The sequence below is a fragment of the Dipodomys merriami genome, unplaced genomic scaffold (genome assembly GCF_024711535.1).
Source record: "Dipodomys merriami isolate MVZ:Mamm:240054 unplaced genomic scaffold, mDipMer1.0.p SCAF_1, whole genome shotgun sequence".
In the NCBI taxonomy this organism is placed as follows: domain Eukaryota; kingdom Metazoa; phylum Chordata; class Mammalia; order Rodentia; family Heteromyidae; genus Dipodomys; species Dipodomys merriami.
Genome location: NW_027202270.1, coordinates 74,825,938 through 74,849,101, shown reverse-complemented (window position 1 = coordinate 74,849,101; position 23,164 = coordinate 74,825,938). Strand labels below are relative to the sequence as shown.

At 34.7% G+C, this 23,164-nt stretch overlaps 1 protein-coding gene across 1 annotated transcript in view; it reads left to right on the top strand.

The window, feature by feature from the left end:
* Positions 1 to 23,164, top strand: part of Thsd7b (thrombospondin type 1 domain containing 7B) — a 798,478-nt gene that overhangs the window by 542,435 nt on the left and 232,879 nt on the right. The window contains exon 13 of the mRNA XM_070038225.1: positions 1,957 to 2,223. Within this exon, the coding sequence (XP_069894326.1) occupies positions 1,957 to 2,223 (267 nt within the window). The remainder of the gene's footprint in view (positions 1 to 1,956; positions 2,224 to 23,164) is intronic.

Below are 23,164 nucleotides of genomic sequence, written 5' to 3'. Positions count from 1 at the left end.
CGGTTACAATTACATGAGCAAGATAATGAGTACATTTCTTTTTTTTTTATTGTGAAAATACTGTACAGAGGGGTTACAATTACATGGGCAAGATGAGTACATTTCTTATCAAGCATTGTTGCCTCCTCCTTTGTTTACCCTTCCCATCCCTTCCCATCTCCTCCCTTCCCCCTGCCCCCGTCCCTCACCCCCCCACCAAAATGGTAAAGCTCGTTTTTTGACATAGAATCTTGTACATCTCATAGTTGCAATGAATCTACCTGTATCCCTATTTAAACAATTAGTTTTTTCCCTTCCCTTACACAAATTATACTAACATCAAATACAGTGAAAACGGGTTATACCGTGGGGGAGGGACATACAAAGCAACAAAGAAATCATCTTATAAATATGTTAGAAACAATAGCAATAAAGAAAAAAGCATTTGAGTCCTTATCTTAGGGTTCATTTCACCTAACATCAACTTACCTGACTGACTCTGCTTGTCTCAGACATATACTAGTTATTGCAAATAAGGGAATCCGTGGGACCTATGTTTGTTTGAGCCTGGCTTACTTCACTTAAAATAATTTTTTCCTAGTCTTTCCATTTCCTAACAAACTGGGCAATGTCATTCTTTCTGATGGAGGCATAGAGTTCCGTTGTGTGTGTGTGTTTGTGTGTATGTGTGTGCGCGCGTGTGCGTGTGTGTGCGTGTCTGTTCATGTGTGTGCGTGCGTGTGTGTATATATATACACACACACAATGTGTATATATATACACACACAATGTATATATATATATATATATATACACACACATACATATATACACACACGCGCGCACACACACGTATATCACATTTTCTTGATCCATTCATCTACTGAGGCGCATCTTGGTTGGTCCCATATCTTAGCTATGGTAAATAATGCTGCAATAAACAGATGTGCTGGTAGCTTTAGTATGGTCTTGTTTGTGATCATTTGGGTAAATGCACAAAAGTGGGATTGTTGGGTCATAGGGGAGCTCTATGTGGAGTCTTTTGAGGAACCTCCATACTACTTTCCAAAGTGGTTGAACAAGGAGTTGTATATCATGCCACAAAGTATCATTTCATTATTTCAGGTATGCACACACATGCACACACTCAAAACAACTATATACGTGATACACATTCTGACCTAATTTGGAAAATTGCCTTAAATTTGTGCTAGGGATCAATTTTTAGTGCTATTTGGTACTGAATTTAGAGTCTAGAGCTGATTTTTATTAAAATGTAATCAAAGTAAAGAACTCTTGATAATTTGTTTCTTATTCTAAGAATCATTCTTACATTAAATAAATTGCTTAAATCCTCCTCAAACATTGATGGCAAATAATTAAGGATAGCACTAATATAGATAGTGTCTATTTGTACAAGCTGTTTTCTTAATAATTTGTTTTGTTATTTTTGTTATAAATGAACATTTTTCTTGTGCTCTCTCTCCTTATCCCCTTCCCACTCTCTCAATCTCTGCTCTCACTTTCTCTGTCCTTCTTTCTCTTCTCCCCTTTTCTATTATGCTTTTTTTTTCTTTTTCCCCCCATGACTTCCTTAGTCTCAACTAACCAATACACATTTTTTATTACTCAAATATTGGCAATGAAGGAATCATCCTAATTTGCCAGAACTTAGAATTTACTTAGAGATTTAGAAAGAAATGAAACACTGTCATAAACATCTTGGAAATATTGTTTACATAATTCCAACAACAAATCATTTTAGCTCCAAATTAATTGAATTTCCAAAATAATTGAATTGAATGCTCTAGGTATTGTTCAATTGTCCTAGGATTTTCTCCTATCAGGGGGTGGGGATGAAACAAAAAGTAAAACTTCACATTATTTAAAGTTTGCTATTTTATGAGCTTATAAAAAATGTGAATGATCTTTAACAAGACAACATATACAAAATTAATATGTTTTCTTTTGGAACAGGGAAAAGCAGGAAGAAGGAGAAATGCCAGGATGCTAACTTATATCCTCTTGTGGAAACACAACTTTGTCCTTGTGACATATTTACATCCCAACCTTATGGAAACTGGTCAGACTGCATTCTTCCAGAAGGCAAAAAGGAGACTCAGAGAGGAGGATTCCGAGTACAAGGAGACAACAAAGAATGTGGAGAAGGTGTGCACTTTCAAGCTATTGCCTGCTCTGATAAAAATGGAAGACCTGTAGACCCTTCATACTGCAGCAGCTCTGGTAAGCAAATAAAAGAGGAGGAGAAGATGACAACGTTTACAGGACCAAGGAGGTTGGTCCAAAGTCTAGAAGCTGGTTGTTTTAATATATATTTTTTCATTATTCTGTGTGAATGAACCACCATTTCTGAAACATAGAAATACACATTGATATCTCAACGATGATCTGGACCAATGATTATTTGATTTTTGGATAGTTAAATCTTTCCACTCTGTCCCTGGACTGCTTAGCCTTTCTTTACTTTTTATAAGCCCAGTTGTGGTAGAATTCCCTATTTATTTCACATAAATAATCCTGGCCTCAGAATAGGGTTGGTTTTGAGAGAGGGAAGATCACAGATAGAGCAACCAGATGAGAATTTGGGGTTAGAGTGTGAAACAGTAGTGTTCTCATGAGGGTGAAAATTGGCAGAGAACTTGGGAATGAAGAGAAAGTACCTGAGTCTAGAAGATGAAATTGATTGGAGGTGCTGAACAGGGGGAATTGGGCATAATTTTGAAAATTAGGTTAATGATGGGTAGTGGGACTAAGAAATGAAAGGTTCAGCCTATGAAGGAAAAGTTAAAAACTTCTAGGGGAATATTGAGGGAAGGGGTAACAAGGTTCACAAGAAGTTTACTCATTATTTATGTAACTTAAACCCTTCTCTATATCTTGACAATAAAAAATAAAAATAAATGTTAAAAAAACTTAGTTTTGTATGATTGGAGGACTAAGTAGAACAATCACTAGAGATGTAGTATGCACATATACATATAGAAATATATACAACTGAAATTACTTGGAAAACATCTGTTTGTCATCTATGTAATTATCTACACACACATACACACATACACACATATTTTAAAATAGCTTATAGGACATAAGGTTGTTAGAAGAATAATGAAAATAGGAAGATCTTGCATTAATCATGACAAAGTTTTATTTCAGCTGTTGTTAGAAACTCTACTTAAACATTTTCACTGACTAGAAACTTTGAAGCACACATCTGAGCAAGTCTAAAACTGGAAATTGGAAGACTTTTTCATTTATTGACTATAGGCCCTTCTACTCCATTAAGTTGCAAACTAATCTTATGCAGCTAAAACTAAATGTAAAATATGGTTTATATAAGAATATATCACAAAATTTGAAAATACTTATAATTCCCCATCCATTTGTAAATGTATCATGCTTTTTTCTCTCTTTCTCTTCTCTCACTGTGCATGTGTACATGTGAGAGAGAGAAAGAGAGAGAGATTTGATTTATAGGATGGTCTCTAGCCCCTTTTATCACTGTGCTCAGTTTTTCTCCAATGTTCCCCTCAGCAAAATGGAACAAAGTGTTGCAATGTAATTTTCAAGCACACCTGTCCCATACCATATGGTCTAACCATACTGGAATTCCATGTCTGTCTGCCCTTTCCTGACCCCAGTTCTTTGCCCATGCTCTTTCCAAAGTTGGGCACTTTGTTTTCAAGGAGAATTCTTACTTATTTTTGAGTCCCAATTCAAGTCAGTTTCTTCATGAAGTCTTTTATTCCAATTTTCCATATGGTCTTCAATACTCACAGAAATTCAGACATACCTTCATGTAGATTATAAGTTATATTAATTTTTTTGCTTTTTATTGTCAAAGTGATGTACAGAGGGGTTAGAGTTACATAAATAAGCTAATAATCACATTTTTGTCAAACTTGCTACATTTGCATGTCTTTCTTCCTTTTCACATTGTAAACCCTGAATCCTTGCAGGACTTACTGAATATTTATTATATGCCAAGAACAATGTTATTCTTTAGGTACACAGTTTAATTAACAAACAAATATGATCTCTATGCATTTTAGTAAGCTATATAAGTACAACAAATGCTATTCCAAAAAGAAAAAAAAGCATTAATGTTATATGAGAGAATGACAGAAGAGACAAAATTTAAGTTGGGGAATCGGAGAAAATTATTCTGGGGAAGAAATATAATGTATTAACAAAAAGACAAAAAGAAAATAGATGCATAATAGACGAGGAATACTCATATTCATTCTTCCATGCAAAATGGTCAAGTAATGTGATAGCATAGCAACTGTGGATGCATTTTTAGTTTGCAGTTACAACAATCCTGTAGTCTGATCTTTAGTAACTGATATGAAATTTTGCATTCACATTCTGATTATATATGTTCAGTTGCCTACGGGTGTCACAACGCAGAACTGTACTTTTACCTGTATTCTCTTTCATATTCTTAGTTCATTATACCAGCTTGTTAGGAGCTCTAAATCTTGACTCTGACATCTAACATATTAGCTATAACTCTCAGCTTTATGTCATCCCTGAATTTGATAAGCATACCATCTGTGTCTTTATCCAAGTTGTTAATCAGAATGTTGAACAAAACAAGACCAAGTACTTCTCATCAGCATTCCGTTTCAGAGAGACATCTCCCTGGATGGCACTGATCCATTAATCAACATGGCTTGGGGAGCTGAAAAATCCATCTCACTTTCTACATTTTTATAAGGGTGTCAGGGGAACTTTCGTCAGTTGCCTTTCTGCCTATAACACCATCTTTCTTTTCTGTACTATTCTAGTAAGCCCATCGGAAAAGAAAGTCTATGATTTTCTTTGAATTGACCTAAAAGAGAACACATCAACACCTGGTGTCTATTCCTTTATTGAAATATTCACAAGCTCTTTAATAGTTCATTCATGGATTTTTGTCAGTCAGCTATGGAGACAGGTTTCTGTTAAGCCTTTCTATAGCACTATCCTTCAGAATAGGGCTAGCTTCTCTGAGAGGAGATAATGTCTCAATGGCTTGAAACCCAAGCTAAAGTACACAACACCCAAGTGGAATGGGTCATTTCTAGTTTATAGTTCTGTTTAGATTGTGAAAGTGGTCACTAAAGCAGACAGGACAATATGGATCTTTGGCTGAAGGACATATTTCATGTATCCATTGACGATCTGTTTTTTGTTTTGCTGTGCTTACTTTCACATTCTGAATATTGGTGTATACACAATGACAGCTACAGTTCTGTTCTTCAATTTCTTCTTTCTTTTTTCCTTCTTTAAGGTTTTCCTCTCAGTGTGATCCTTTTATCTATCTTCCTCTCTGTCAAGTTTGGCTTAATGACCTGCAGTTCAAGTCAACCTGTAAGATATACTTGTTTCAACTTCAATAGACTAAAAAATCTTAACTTGTGATCTTCACCACTATCTTCACTTTCCATGTCCATATGTTTCTTTTCTTCCTCAAAATCCTCTTATAAATGATAACTATATTTCCCTTATCTTCATAGTAAAGACCACAGAGTCCCAGTAGACACATTTCAGATTTCTCATAAGACTCCTCCTCCCATTTGTTGTTGATTGAAAGTTGTTGATAATGTGATAGGTTTTGACTGCTTTTCCTTGGATATCAAAGCCATGATGGTAGGACATAAAGGGAAAGATCCATTTCAAGAATAAGCCCTATGTTATGCACAGTGGCAAAGCCCTTGCTTATGTTACATTATGGCATCTGTTTGCCAGGAGTAACATCTGGGCTCCACAGCCCTGTCTCAGTATATCATAGAATAAATTCAGATATTTTAAAATTCTTTTCATCAAATACAATGACATCAAATACAGTGACATCAAATAATTTGGGGAGGGGAAGGGAAAAACCAAAATGTTTAGGGATACAGGTTGACTCATTGTAACAATGAGATGTACAAGACACTATGTTGAAAAATGAACTTTACAATTTAGGCAGGGGTGAGGAGGTAGGGGGAGTGGGGGAGTATAGTTGTGGAGGTGGGAGAGAAAGGATGGTAGGGGAAAAACAAATGAGGAGGCAACAATGCTTGATAAGAAATGTACTCATTACCTTGCTCATGTAACTATAACCCCTCTGTACAGTATTTTCACAATAAAAAACATTAAAAATAGAATTGTTTTCAAACTCTTGGTGCAACATAAGCAGTGAAAGAATGGGCCATTATACACAGCTCTCCATTAATATCCATAGATGGATTAGTTCCAGGACACCCCAAATACTAAAATCCATGGATACAAATAAGTATATGTGTGTATATATATATATATATATATATATATATATATATATATATAGTTATTTAGCTTGTGATCATGTTCTCACTTGCATTAATGATATTTATTCCATTTTTATTTGCATTTCTTTAGAATTTTTTAGTGGTTCTTGGGTTTTAAACATAGGACCTTGTACTTGCCGCATTAGAATAATACCAATGAATCATTTCTCCAGCTTCTATTTACTGTTTACTTTTAGAATAGTTTTACTTCCCACTTGTGTGCCCACTTGATCTTGGATCAGACTACTTTAATCATTCTGTTGTTGCAAGGATTGATGTATGCCATTTAGCTCTATGGAAACAGAGTCTCAAAATCTTTTATGTCTTTGTGTGTGTGTGTGTGTGTGTGTGTGTGTGTGTGTGTGTGTGTGTGTGTGTGTGTGTGTGTGTGTGTGTGTGTGTGTGTGTGTGTGTGTGTGTGTGTGTGTGTGTGTGTGTGGCCTGCAGTTTGAATTAAAGGTTTGGATACTATCCCTGCACTGTTTAACAATTGTTTGTATAATTAAGTTTTTTTATTAAGGTTTTTTATTGTGAAAATACCGTACAGAGGGGTTACAATTACATGAGCAAGGTAATGAGTACATTTCTTATCAAGCATTGTTGCCTCCTCCTTTGTTTTTCTCCTACCATTCTTTCCCTCCCATCTCCATAACTACACCCTCCTCACTCTCCCCAAAGTTGTAAAGTTCATTTTTCAACATAACGTTTGCGCTTCTTTCTGTGCTAAGATGTTGCACTACCACTTGAGCCCCAGCTCCACTTCCTGGTTTTTGGTAGTTTATTGGAGATAAGAGTGTCGTGGACATACATAGCAACAAAGAAGTAATCTTATAAATGTGTTAGAAACAATCACATGAAAGAAAAAAAAAACATTTGAATACATATCTTAGGGTTCATTTCCCTAACATCAACTTATCTGAGCTTTTCTGCTTGACTCAGACATATACTAGATATTGCAAATAAGGGAAACAATGGTACCTATGTTTCTTTGAGCCTGGCTTACTTCACTTAATATAATTTTTCCAAGCCTTTCCACCCCTGCTTTCACTGTATTTGATATCTGCATAATTTGTGGAGGGGAAGGGGAAAAACAAATTGTTTAAGTAGGGATACAGGTGGACCCATTGCAACAATGAGATGTACCAGTGTTAAGTCGAAAACGAACTTTACAACTTTGGTCGGGGGGAGGGACGGGGGCGGGTAGTATTGGGTGGGGGGGCGAGGGAGGATGGGAAGGGATGGGAAGGGGAAACAAAGGAGGAGGCTACAATGCTTGATAAGAAATGTAGTCATTATCTTGCCCATGTAATTGTAACCCCTCTGTACAGTATTTTCACAATTAAAAAAAAAAAGAGTATCATGGACTTCCCTGCTGGGGCTGGCTTTGAAACACAATCCTCAGATCCTAAAGTAGATAGGTTTATAGGCATGAGCCACTGGTGTCCTGCTATGCATATGTTTATCTAAAAATTATAGTTCTCAATTCTCAGCTTCTCAAGTTGCTAGGAATATGGGTTTAAATCACAGCTGCCAGCTTCCATTTTATTTTCTCAAGCCTCACATAAAATACTGTAGTTTTTGCATATTACCTCCTGTATTTGCATGTCCTTCTGTATTATTTAAGTGTTCTCTAGAATACTTTTAATACCTAACAAAATAAATGCTATATGAAAAGGTTTTATAACGTTTATGGACTCGTGATTGGAAAAACTCTATTTGTATTAATTACAGATGGAAATTTTCTCCAAATATTTAAAAATTCTTTGTTCATTAGTTTTTAAAAATTATCTTTCTTTTTTATTGTTTTTGTAGAGATAATATACAGAAGGCTTACAGTTACATGTGTCAGGTAATAAGTAAAATTCTTTTTGAACCATGTCTCCCTTTCCCTTGATTTCTCCTAATTTTTCCCTCCTATGCCCACTCACAAAGTGTAGTAAGCACCACTGTTGTATTTGTTCATCCTTTGTTTCCACGTTTACTGTGATCTTCTACCCCACCCTTTGATGTTTTGTTGATTGAATCCCTGAGTAAATAAACCATAGATAAAAAGCTCCAACTACACCATACATTTCATTGTGCTCTTGTTCCACTGCATGTTTTTGAGGAAAAGAAAACCAAGTTATCTTGAAGGTCATTAAAACAGTTTCTGTGTTCTTCAGTGGGTGAAAGTGCCTTACCACATCCTTGGGCCCTGTTCTGTATGTGGTTCTTCAACAATTTGCTGTTAGAAGACTATTTTGAAACTTAAATCATGAGATCAAACTGATGTAACCTTAAGTTTGGAGAATTATTACTGGATAAACTGCTCAGGAAGCTAGAACATAGTCTGTTTTAAAGGAAGAGCATAGGACTCCAGGTTCTTCCCTTTGCTTAGGATGCCCACTGTAAGGTACATGTGGCTGTGTGTTTCCCGTTTCTTGCTTTATAGCCTGGATTTCCAGTCCTTCCCCAGTTTCCACTACATTTTAGGCATTCCATATTTGGAATTCCCTCAGAGATGGAATTGAATGTTCTTGTCTTGAAGCCCTGTACATCCTGTTTTCAGTTATTATTCTGTTTTATAATTTCTTTTTTCAGTCTTTATTCCCAGCCCTATTAGTTATCCTCATATTTAATTCGTAACTATCCATTTCACTCTACATCTACTTACAGAAATGTATATGCATTCATGATATTGACATATAAATAAGTGTGTATACACATGCACCTAGCTTGTGGTTTAATTTATATTTATAGTATATTTCAATGTATTTTCTTCAGGATAATGATAACTAACATTTAGTGAACATTTTACAGTATTCTATGTATTTTTCTATATTCTTTGTTAAGAAATTTATTATTCCAAGTATGCACCAGATAAGTAGTATTGTTATTACAAGTATATATCAGATAATCAAGAAACAGACTGGTTAAAGAACTTGAGCAAGATTTCTAACTAGGAATTTCAGTGCCTTTTTTTTTTTTATCATTCTTGCAGTTTAGTTCAAGAGCATGTGGTTCATTCTAGTTATTAATCATGGTGTTATAGATAAATTTTGGATAACTAGTGTTTCATTTTTTGCACATATTTAGCATTTTATACACCTTTGCTGTTATTAATAAATTATCCAGACTTCAACTGATCCTTGGCTACTTAATGATGTCATAGAGACTACGAATATAATCCATAAACATTAACAAATAGGTACAATGACCCAAAAGAGAAAAATATGCTCAATTATTAGTAGTTGGCAGTATTTGGATGGCAAGAAGATTTTCTTCTTCCAACTTTCTCTTATGCTTTCCATGTCCTAAACGTAGATAGGGTCTATGAAAAGCGCTTAAGAGTTTGAGTCTTATAAGTGAAAATAAACAAAATCCAAAATTTTACCTCTGGAACCTGTGTATCTTATCTGTGATAATGAGTAACCTAACAAACAAAGCAAGATTCATTTTTAGCTCATCGTTTCTGAAATTTCAGTGTACACTCACTCAGTGTATTGCAATGGGTTATTCTGAGGTAGAGTATTACAGTGAAGAGTGGGTGGTGGGGTAAAGTTGCTTAGGTCATGATGGCTGGGAATCAGAGAGAGAACAAAAGACAAGTGGGAAGACACATTTTGTGAGGGCAGTCCTTAAGTGATCTCCAACTTCCTCTAACAAGGCCCAGACTATACACTTATGAATGGATTGATCCACTGTAAAGTTAGTACCTGAATGATCATCTAGTAGTACCCATCTGGGGACAAATTCTGTAATGTATAGGCCTTTGAGAACATTTTATAACCAACCTAAAAAATTATTCCTGAACTGTCATACATCTTGGTGTGGATGGCCTTTGCTTCTTCCTTTTTAGCAGCATGAAAACAAAATTCATTCAGCTACAATATCATTACCAACGATCTCAATTTTCTTAAAAGATAAGATCTGACAAATGTATTCTTTTCTCAGAGTCATGGTTTTGGACATTAGAAGAATGAATATGAAGTGCATTTTAACCTAGATGGAATAATTTGGCATTTTTTAAGATAATAAAATTTTCAAATTGCTTCAAATATACATAGAAATAGTCTTAGCTTCTCAAACTCTGACTTTGTAGCTTTAGAAAAGCCTGTTAAGCATAAACCATGAACCATGAACCTAGAAGTAGGGTCTATTGTGGGATGCTCACCATTGAAGGAATTATGAGCAAAAATATAGCTCTAGGTAGTGGAGTTGTGGCTCAAATTTTAGTGCACCTAGGATTGAGTTAAAAGAGCTCAGGGACAGTGCTCAGGCCCTGAGTTCAAGCCCCATTACTAGCACAAAAATTATAAAATTTACTTACTTCACTTAATACAATTTTTTCCAAGCCTTTCCATTTCCTAACAAATGGGGCAATGTCAGTCTTTCTGATGGAGGCATAGAATTCCATTGTGTATATATACCACATTTTCTTGATCCATTCATCTACTGAGGGGCATCTGGGTTGGTTCCATATCTTAGCTATAGTAAATAATGCTGCAATAAACATAGTCATGCTGGTAGCTTTAGTGTGCCAGGCCCAAAGAAACATAGGTCCCATGGTTTCCCTTATTTGCAATATCTAGTATATGTCTGAGTCAAGCAGAAAAGGTCAGATAAGGTGATGTTAGGGAAATGAACTCTAACACATGTATTCAAATGTTTTTTTTTCTTTCATGCGATTGTTTCTAATGTATAAGATGTATAAGATTATTTCTTTGTTGCTTTGTATGTCCCTCCCCTACAGTGTAACCCCTGCTTTCACTGTAAAAAAAAAATTATAAATTTGTGGTGGTAATTGTGAAGAACAGGAAGCCAAGCAGAGAAAATGATCTTTAGCAATTTCTGAATTAAATTTCCTTTTCTGGAATTATTGCTACATATTGTGAAGTGAGAAGTTGCCAGATTTCATGCACTTTCAAAGCAAGAGATTATTACAACAATTCTTGTGAGTCATTTCAATAGCTTGATCTTTAACATAGGCACAAGACAAAAGAGGAAGAATATGATTGGTCAAGATAGAAAAAACAATTATGAGTTCTTTTTTTTAATATTTTGGGCATCCATGGTATCATCTCATCCATAGTGTACTTCAGGCTCTGTTAGTTCAGTTTTTACGTATTGTTGCTCTAATTTACACGGAATAATTGATAGTCATATCCCCAATGTTGATAATTAGCTGGTCTATTTATTTGATCAACAAATAGAAATTCATAGGAGCACTCTAAACTTCCTTGTGTGCCAACATTTTGACCTTGAGGAAAATACTTTGTCCCTGGAAAGATTCAAACTATTGCACCTTTTACTGTAAGGGATTTCTTTCTTTTCTTTTTTCCTAGTTTTGTTTATTTTTTGTACGTTATTTATTGTAAAAATGCTGTACAGAGGGGTTATAGTTACATGAGGAAGGTAATGAGTACATTTCCTATTGAGCATTATTGCCTCCTCTTTGTTTCCCCCTACCATCCCTTCCCTTCCACCTCCACAACTACCCCCACCCCCAAAAGTTGTAAAGCTTGTTTTCAACATAGTGTCTTGTACATCTCATTGTTACAGTGGGTCAACCTGTATCCTTATTTAAGCATTTTGTTTTTCCCTTCCCCTCCCTGAATTAGAGAAGTGTATATACAAGATACAGGGCACCAACATCCAATACATTGAAAACAGGGGTTATAACATGGGGGAAGAACATACAGAGCAAGAAAAAATCACATGGAACATTATAAATACGTTAGAAACAATATCAAGAAAGAAAAAAGATATTTGTGTCCCTATCTTGGGGTTCATTTCATTTAACATTATCTTATATGGTCATATGTACATAGCTTTTGGCCTTTTCTGCTTGTCCTACACATGTACTAGTTATTTCAAATAAGGAAAACCATGGGACTTATGTTTGTTTGGGTCTGGCTTATTTCACTTAATATAACTTGTATGGGATTTCTTGAGGTACGACTGATACTACCTCCCTCTACCATCTCAAAAGCTGATGATTATATTGTTGGAGAATAATAATAGTACCAAGAATTCTTCCTCATATACTCTTTCACTCTTACACTGGTATTCTTCACATCTACTGAGCAATTCTTTGAAATAGTTTTAACCATCATCATTATTTCCCAGATGATGAAGAATTGTAAACTTAGATAAGTTCAGTGACAAACACAAATCAATGTCATCATATTAAGTGTCCTGTTTGATTTTTGGCTTAGGCCTTTCAAATTTCTGAGTAGATTCAACTATTATCCCCATTTTAGAAATGAGTGGATAAATGTCAAGACAAAATATTTCCAACTTGGTGAGCCATTCTGCCCTTGTCATAAATGGTCATCTTTGCTGTCATAGACAATGATTAAACAAATGTTTTTGACTGTCCCAGAAAATTGTACAGTCGACTCTTGGTATGTGTGGGTAAGAGGAATAACTTTTGAGAGAAATCCTTCTATGCTCAAGAATCATTCAATTCATTACTGTATTGCAGATGCCTGGTTCATGTATTTCATAACATTGTCTAACTTCCCCTAAGATAACAAACCTAAAACTTTCAACAAATATAAAAACTTCCACTTTATCACTTAAATTGCCACATTAACTTTCACCTTGTTTGTTGGGTACTATGTGTTTTAGGGATGCATATTTTCACAACATTAAGGGCAGAGAAACACTCGGCATAATAGATGTATGAGATTTTTTTTTTCCTTTTTGAAATCACTATCGGTTTTTAAAATTTATTTTTAAACATGCTTGGTCAAAATCATGTATAATCAATCCCCAGGTAGGACAGACCTACTATAATTAGAAAAGCCAGCAGAGATCAGTTTTATCTGTAGACCATAGTTTTCTAATCCTGGTTATAGATGATAAAATTGTCATTTAGAAAATATAGGCAAATACATGTCTAGGACACGCAAAAAAGGTCAAAAGCTATGTACATATGACCATATAAGATGATGTTAAGTGAAATGAACCTCTAGACAGGGACACAAGTGGTTTTTTTCTTTCTTGCTATTGTTTTTAATGTACTTAAAATAGACTTATGTGATTCTTTGGTTTCTTTTGTATGTTCTTCCCCCATGGTATAACCCCTGTTTTCTCTGTATCTGCTTCCTGTGTCCTGCATCTTGTATATACATTTTTATAATTTGGGGAGGGTAAGGGATATAACAAAATGCTTAAATAAGGATATAGGTTGACCTATTGTAACAGACACTATGTTGAAAATGAACTTTACAATTTTGGGGGAGGGCACGGGGGAGGGAGGAGTTGGGGAAGTGGGGTGAGAAGGGATGGTAGGGGAAAAACAAAGGAAGAGGTAACAATGCTCCATTGAAAATGTACTCATTACCCTACTCATATATCTTTAACCCCTCTGTACAGTATTTTTACAATAAAATATATATATTAAAAAAGAAGAAAAAAGGAAAATGTAGGCACTTTCAGTTCAAAGTTGGTAGAGACTAAGGTCAAATTAAAACTAAGCTTTGATACTTATCCATCTGTTAATATTGTTCTCCCTATAATATTCATTTCTGTCTCTAGTAGACTGCATTATGTCTCCCTCAAAGGGACATTTAGATTCTAAACCCCAGTACATGTGCATGTAACTTTATTTGAAAATAGTCTTTGTATTTTAAAATTAAGTACTTGAAATGTAATCATTCCAGGTTAGAGTGAGCTCTAAATCCAATGTCTGCAGTCCTTGTAAGAGAAGGACTTTTTGAGAGAGCTTTGAGATAAATGGAAGACACACATGTAAAGACAAACATGCTGAATATTGGTTATATGCTGCCAGAAGCTAAAGAATCCTTAGAAAAAGACAGTGCTATATTTTTGACAAACTGCAGTGATATCACAGCCTTGCCAGCATCTCAACTTCAGACTTCTGGAACATAATAGAATAAGAACTAATGAAGAATTAATGCATCATTTATTTAAATTTTGGGCAGTACTAGGGATTAAACTCAGGGTTAGGAAGGGGTTCTGCCACCTGAATTATGCCTCCTGTTCCTTTGTTTGTCTTGGTTATGCTTGATGTAGGGCCTCACTCTATGCCCTGGTCAGCCTGAACTGTACTCTTCCTACTTGGGCTTCCCCTATCATTGGGGATGAGTGGTGCTTATCATTGCACACAGCTATCAGGCTTACCTGATATGTAGGATAACAGGCATGTACCACTACACCCAGCCATTGGTTCAGACAGAGTATCATGAACTTTTTTGGCCATTTGACTTTGGACTATGATCCTCTGATCTCTACTTTCCAACTAGCCAGGATTACTAGAGCCATCATGGCCAGCTGTGAATAAACTTACCTTGTTATGTGCTACTAAGTTTCTGCTAGCTTGTTTTGACAGCCCTAGGGAACTCATAAATTTTCTTTCCCTGTTGTCTTTTGCTTTTTCTTCAGAGGACTATTGTTAGGTTCTCTTCATACATTTTCCCTGGGTTAATAGGTCCCCTGTCTGTGGGAGTTGGAATTATCCACAGTCCCCTGATACCTCTACTAATACAACTAACAGATTGTTAGAAATTCAAATTTCCTTACAGGTTAAAATTCAATAAAATTTAAATACATAAACTTAAATGTCTTATTTTTTGTATTCTTTGAGCAGGTTTATCATTAAATAAAAGCATAGGCTCTTAGGAGAGGATCACAAGGCTCAATAGCTGTGTGCATATGATCATATAAAATGACATTTATTGAAAGGAGCTCCAAGAAATGGAAACAAAGTTTTTTTGTTGTTGTTATTTTACTCTTTGTGTTTTAGCTGTTTTAGACATATATAGTCTTGTACATGAGTTTATCTGTTTGGAGGAGAGTAAGGGAGAGTACAGAAGTTGTGGAACAAAGGGCAAACTAATGCAGACACTATGATGAAAATGAACCATACAACTTTTCGGGGGATGGGGTATGTCAGAGGGAAAATACTGGGAGAAAATGAGCGAAGAGATGATACTATTCAAAAAGAAATGTACACATTACCTAACTTATTTAACTGGTACCCTTCTGCACATCACCTTTACAATAAAAATTTAAATTTAAATTTAAAAAGACGGCATTACCTTGCTCATGTAACTGTAACCCCTCTGCACAGCATTTTTACAATAAAAAATGTACCAAAAAAAAGCAAGCATAGGCTGTTTGTAGACAAAGACAAGGAATGCACAATCCATTAGAAAACAAATTTATTGTTAAGTGAAACGAATTTACCATTATCAGCCTGTTATATAAATCAAAACCAGGAATCATATTTAATTTTACATCTTGGCAAGAGTTCAAAGGGTTTTTACTGTAACTTGCAAAGAGTTAATGTACTGTGAATTCATTCTAGTTCATTGATTTCTGCATTAGCTCAGTGAAAGATGCAGCTCTTTGGCAAAAGAAAACATTTGTAGGTAAATTTTCTTCATCGTGCAATCCATAAGTCAGAATTTATGTAATAGCTTGTTTCATTGTACGTAAATATAAATCATTATCTAGGTGATAAAACAGCCCAGAAAACTAAAAAATATGTGGAATTTCATCTCTGAAGTTTGTAGTATGTATACTTTATGTGTCTCATAGTACTGACTTTGTTTTATGCTCCAGTGTGTGGGAGGAATGGCACTCTATATGAAAAATGCCTCTTTCCTTCCTACTCTAGATATTCCCATTCTTCTAGATACCAGGCCATCTCAATTTCCACCTGTAGGTATTGTGTTCAGATTGGATGTGTTAGTGTGCAGGACACTGATGGCAGCAGCAATCAGTCCACAACAGGAAGCTGATATGTTGGGGGAACTTACCTTGCATGATCTCCTTCCAAATCATTGCCCCCAAATGTGTATCATAAAAAACACTGGCATTATATAATCTTCAGAGCCTCTTAACAAGTTCCAACATTAGCTAGTAGCATAGCTCCTCCCAATGATGTCAGACCCAATGGAGGTATCTAGATTGATTCCTCATAGCTTCCTTTGTGTGATGATTGTGGTGAGCCAGACAGGTATCTTTAACATTCCCAATTGTAATCTCAATTTTATCTGCTATTGCATGAGATTTGTAATGGAGTTTTTTTTAACTTTTTAAAACATTTACTGTAAACATACTATACAGAGGGGTTACAGTTACATGAGCAAGGTAATGAGTCTATTTGCTATCAAGCATTGTTACCCCATCCTTTGTTTTTCCCCTACTATCCCTCGCCGCCCCCCAAAGTTGTAAAGTTCATTTTCAACATAATATCTTGTACATCTCATTGTTACAATGGGTCAACCTGTATCCTTGTTTTAGCATTTTGTTATTTCCCTTTCCTCCCCGAATTAGAAAAGTGTATTTATAAAATGCACAGCACTAGAATCAAATACAATGACAACAGGGGTAATACCATGGGGGAAGAACATACAAAAGAAATAAAAAAATCACATACAACATTAAAAACAACAGTGACCAAAAAAACCTCTTGTGTCCCTATCTTGGGGTTCATTTCACTTAGCATCATCTTATATCGTCATATGTGCTACTTGTAATTGGGGAGGAAATTGTTACTTTGAAGATTATTGAAGATTATGAAAATACAGTTTTTTTTCAAGATTTGTTGTTTAACTTCAGTCCAGATTATTCACATTGTAGACAAGTCATAAATCTTTATTAGCACAAGAAATCACATTGTTAATTTCAAGAAGCACTGCATGATTTTCTATTATATTCTTTTCCAACACCATGTACTTTTTACTATTAGTAATTTCTTTTTAGATTAAATAGTTAAGTATTTGTCACTTTATTGCTGAGATTTCCTAGTACTCTGAGTTCACTGTCTTCCTCTATCTAATAGCACATTCAAATTAATTTGAGCATTCTTAATCTATTTACTAAGTCCTAATCCATGACTTCCCAATATGGTTTATATTGACTTCACCAAATTTATATTTATCTTAGAGTGTGAGAACAATTCTTAATACAAAAGCCTTGTATTAAGACTTCTCTGTTCAGTTGAGAGTAGTTATGATTAACTTCAGTCTGTTTAGTTTACCATATGGGTCTCTCTCCCGTACAGATTGTATTCTATGTGCCTGCCCATTTATTAATATCCTGTCACTCTGTAGAGGTTATTTATTTTAAAGAAGCCATGATATACTTAGGAGTTTTGCTTTGGGGATATTTATATGGCAACTTATCAGCCCTGAAATAGATTAGAATGAAATTTGAGATCTGCAATCCAGTTAAGGGGCTATAATAATAGTCAAGTGAGAGATAATGTGTATTTGGCTTTGGCTGGGGGCAACAGACATGGACAGACAGAGGCTGACTCAAACAACTGATTTACTGACCCAAAACAGAATCTCTCATGTTGTCAGTGTTATTCTAGACTTTAATTTACATAGAAATGATCTGGAATGAGAAATGGCATCTAAATTTGAAAATTGTTATCCTATAATTTCTCTGCCAAAGTATCTTTCAGAATTACATTTGCCATCAATCACTAGCACCAAAAATACAATAAAGAAAAGAAATTTGCTTTTGTTATATAGCTTTTACTCATGGTAAAATATCATTATTATGTCATTTATATTATATGTTGAATTTTACAGTATTCTACTTATTATATTTTTGGACTTTCAATATTGTAGGGTACACAAAGAAGTGTTGTTAAATTTTTATTTTAATGCAAGCAAACTCAGCTGTTGAAATTTTAATATTTTATCCCAGATCATATAAGGTTAGACTTTGATTTATGATCCATATTACCAGACCTTTTAAAATAATAAATTATACATACATATATTTCATCTTTGCAAAGTCACGTTCTCACTTGAAATCATTGTTGTTCAGACTGTGTTAATTGCTAAGGTCATTTGCTCAGGACATTAAATAGATTATCAAAATACTCCAAATGCTTTCTTTTCTTGGCCTTCTGAAGACATACTCTTCTATGTAAAATTGATCTGTAAAAGCAATTTCAAGATCTAAGTCACTGAAAAGTACAGAAGTCACCCTCTGCCAATCTCCATCCCAGGCTGGTTGTAAGCTCTGCTCCTTGTTACCTTCACTCCTAGAATCTGCCATCCTTTACCTGATATACTGCTGGCCCCTGTGGGAAGGGGAAAGAAAGATCAAGGTGCATCATGCATTTGTACCTAACCTTTTACTTTAGAGGCAACATCTTTCACTCTTGCTCACAATGCAATGGACAAAACTAACTACTATTCCACCTAACTTCAATAGGCAGGAAGATGGAATCCAACTACACTCCAGAAATAGAATCTGATATTTTAAAGGATGCCATGATGAAGACAAGATATTCATTGTATTCAGCTTTCAGAAATTTCACAGGAAAAATACAGTTAGAATTCCCTAAAGGTAAGGGAGTATAATACTTGGTCATCATGTAGGACCTGAAGCCATATTCTAGGAATTACTCAGTAAAGTTGGCTTGTCAACAAGCTGTCTGTCTTTGTAGAGCTTAACATGCCAAGTTAATTATGTGATTACTTTCTTACTTATTTGCAGTAATGAGAGAAACCTCTTTTATATGCACAACACTCACTGAACAGTTGTCATTGTTATGTGTCAGGTGTTCCACTTGTCCTTAGTATCTTCAATATTTTTAAAGAAAAAGAAACATATCTTTTCTTTGCCTGAAGGAAACTGGCACATGAAGTGAATGCTGACACTCAATCTAATAGGAACGACTGGAGATACCATCTTGATTAAATTGTGTGGATGATTCAATTTAAAAGATCAGTCATTTTAGTTGTTATATTAAATTAACACTAAGACCATTATTTATCACAATTCACCCAAGTGCAGCAATTAATCCAACATCTGTTATCTACTATAGTGAATTATTTTTCTCAAAAAATAGAACATAGAGACAGAAATAGAAAATAGAAGCAGAAATCCATTCATATTACCTCACATTACACATATACACACATATATAATTTTATATTTGAAACATTTGATTCTATATCAGGTTAAGCCCATTTATACTAACTCTTCCAAAATACTAATTACTCCAAGGGAAGTATTGATTCTGTACCTTATCACTAAACAAAATTATCTGGAGCCATAAAAACTTTTTTTACCTTGGTAGTAAATTCTGTGTTTGAGAATCTTTTCTACTTTTGAAAAGTTTAGTTGAATTTTGTATAAGTCCTATGTCAGTTATCATTTCACGTATCAAGTTCTTGGTATAAGTGATGTCCTTTAGTATTTGCAATCTATCACCATCAGTTTATAAAAAATATTAAATGTATGAAATGAATTACATTGTGACTATTTATACATACTTATATTTTGAGTGATCAAAATATACTTTACATACCTTCTTTCACCCTGCTTTCCTTTGGGTCCCTTCTTCTTTCCTAATAGTTTCCTTTCTATTTCTCTTATCTTTATTTATTTTATGTAGATTCCCACATAGGAAAAACACACACAATATTTATCTGTTTCAGTCTGCCTTACTTCACGTTACATAATAATCTCCAGTTCTTTCAATTGTCCTACAAATTATATGATTTCACTCTGTTTTAAAACTTAGTTTCACATTATTTTATTCATTAATCTATTGCGGGTCCCTCTCTGTCATTTAAATATCTTGGCTGTTCTGAATAGTGCCATAATAAATATGAGCATGCATATATATCTACAACATCTTAATTTTTGTACCTCTGGGTAGATACTTAATAGTAGTACAGATAAATCATGTGTTTATTCTATTTCTAGTTTAGTTTTTTTTTTTTTTTTTTAGAAATGTCTACTTTAAATTCCATAGTGGCTGGCTTTATATTCCCACCAACAGTGATTAGTTTTCATTTTTCCAGCATCCTTGCTAACATCTGTTGGTTTTGTTTTCTTGATGATAGACACTGTGACTACATCTACGGTGTAATTTTGATTTACATTTCCATGATGGTTAAATATGATCTAGTGTTTTTCATTTTGTTAAATTGCCTTTTAGTTGTTCAGTGCGGTTTGCCAATGAATTTTACTCATGATTATAGCATTTTTGGTAATTTGGATTGTTTATATATTTATGTATATATTTATGTATTTATACTTTAGATCTAAGGTATCAGAGAAAACAATATTCTTTTTCTTTTTGAGTCAGGCTTTCTTCATTCAATATAATTTTTCCCAGATTCACCTATTTACATGTACATAATATAATGTTATTATTCCTAATAAATTAATGATTCTATTTTATATATGAAGCATAAATTCTTGATCCATTTTCCTGTTGGAGGACATTGTGAACAATGCTGCAATAAACAAGGGTGAGCAGTTGGCCCTATTATATACTGACAGGTTTCTTTATATAAATGCCTAGGAGTGGTATCTCAAGATAATAAGGTAGTTATATTTTAAGTTTTGGAAGAATCTTCTTACTATATCTCAAGTGGTTGCACTAAATTCCATTCCCACCAACAGTGTATGAAAGTCCCTTCTCCTACATCCTCACCAGCATTTGTTTTCATATTCGTGATTACCATTATGAGCCCAATGAGATAGAATCTCAGTATTGTTTTGATTAGCATTTCTTCTTATAGTAAATCATATTAAGCATTTTTCTACATTTGATTGGTGATTGGTATTTTCTGCTGAGAAATATCTATTTACTACCTTTACCCATTCATTGAATTAAATTATTGATTATTTGAAAATTTAGTTTTTTTTTTTTTTTTTTTTTTTTTTTTTTTTTTTTTTTTTTGTCGGTCGTGGGGCTTGAACTCTGGGCCTGGGCGCTGTCCCTCAGCTCTTCAGCTCAAGGTGAGCGCTCTACCACTTGAGCTACAGCGCCACTTCCGGTTTTCTGGTGGTTTATTGGAGATAGGAGTCTCACGGTCTCTCCTGCCCGGGCTGGCTTTGAACCGCGATCCTCAGATCTCAGCCTCCTGAGTAGCTAGGATTACAGGCGTGAGCCACCAGCGCCCGGCCGAAAATTTAGTTTTTTAAGCACCTTTATATTCTAGTTATTAGACCCGTATCAGAAAAATAACTGAACTTCTGAGATTTCATTCAAAATAATTTCTGTCTGTGCCAATAAGTTCTAGTATTTTCCCTGTTCTTTGCTAGAGCAGTATCAACGTTTTAGTTATTACATTAAAGTCTTTGATCCTATGGCATCATTTGGTACCACTAATACTGGTACAGGATGAGAGACAGCAGTGAGACATTTAGATTTTGTATTCTGCATAATTTTTCACAGAGGCTATTCTTTCTTTAATGCACATTTTGTAATTTTTATCAAAAATTAGTTGTGTCATGGTGTGTGAGTTTAAATTCTGGTATTCTTGTCAGTTCCATTGGTCTAGTATGAGTGGCTGCATACATGTGTTGGTTTATGTGTGTTTGTGTGTGTGTGTGTGTGTGTGTGTGTGTGTGTGTGTGCACCAGTAACAGCAATTTTTACTATGGCTTTATAGGATAATTTGAAATGTAGTATTATAATACCTGTAGCATATTTTTGCTAAGATTCCTTTTACCATTCTAATCTTATGTGTTTACATATTAATTCTAATAGTTCCTTTTGTATTTCTGTGAAGGATAATGTTGGGATTCTGACTGGTATTGTATTAAATTTATAGATCGGCATTGGTTGTCTGTAAATTATTATATCAATTATACCAATCTGGAATATGCAGTCTTGATAAAAATGCTTTATCATGTTCTGGATGCGTATTTTCCACCATATATTTCAAACAATATAATTCATAACCATTTTCTGTTTTGTGGCAGTATTGGTGATTGAACTCAGGGCCAGGCACTGATCCTTAGCTTTTTGTTTTTAAAGATGCTGCTCAGAGGGTAACTGTTACATAAGTAAGGTAATGAGTAGTACATTGCTTGCTGAGCATTGTTACTCCCTTCTTTGTTTTTCTCCTACTGTCCTTACCATTTTTGCTCATAGTTGATATTCTTCCACTTGAGCCAGAGCTCAACTTCCTGACATTTTGTTGAAGATAAGAGTCCAACAGACTTCCTTGCCTAGTTTGGCTTTGATCTACCATCCTCAGATTCCAGCTTCCTGTGAGGCTAGGACTAGTAGTCATGAGCCACCAGGTGCCTGGCTCTTATAAATAATTTTATATTTTCTATTATGGTACATTTTTCTAAATAGCATTAATTAAATAATCAAATCCTTAAATGGTGAGAAAGAAAGTTATGATCTCATATATTTCTCATATTAGCTTATACAATTCTTCCAGATTTTAGGTTATTCAGTATTAATTTTTAAAATTTTTAACTCTGTCTACACTGGCTCATGCCTGTAATCCTAGTACTCAGGAGGCTGTGTTCTAAACACCACAGTTCTAACTGGCACAGGCAGAAAATTCTGCTTGAGACTCTTTTTTAACAAATAAGTTTTTATTGTGAAAATATTGTACAGAGGGGTTACAGTTACATGAGCAAGGTAATGAGTACATTTCTAATCAAGCATTGTTGCCTCCTCATTTATTTATCCTTACCATCCCTTCCTAACGCCTCACCCCACACCTCCATCCACCCACTTTCCCCTCCATCCAAAGTTGTAAAATTCGCTTTTCAACAAAACGTCAGGTACATCTCATTGTTGCAGTGTGTCCACCTGTATCCCTATGTAAACAATTTGTTTTTAACTTTCCCCTCCACAAATTATACCAACATCAAACACAGTGAAAGCAGGGGTTATAGCGTGGGGGAGGGACATACAAAGCAACAAAGAAATACTTATGAATACGTTAGAAACAAAAGCAAGAAAGAAAAAAATATTAGTGTTCTTAGCTTGGGGTTCATTTTGCCTAATATCAACCTATCTGACCGTTTCTGCTTGTCAGACATATACTAGTTATTGCAAATAAGGGAAACCATGGGACCTATGTTTCTTTGGGTCTGGCTTACTTCACTTAATATAATATTTT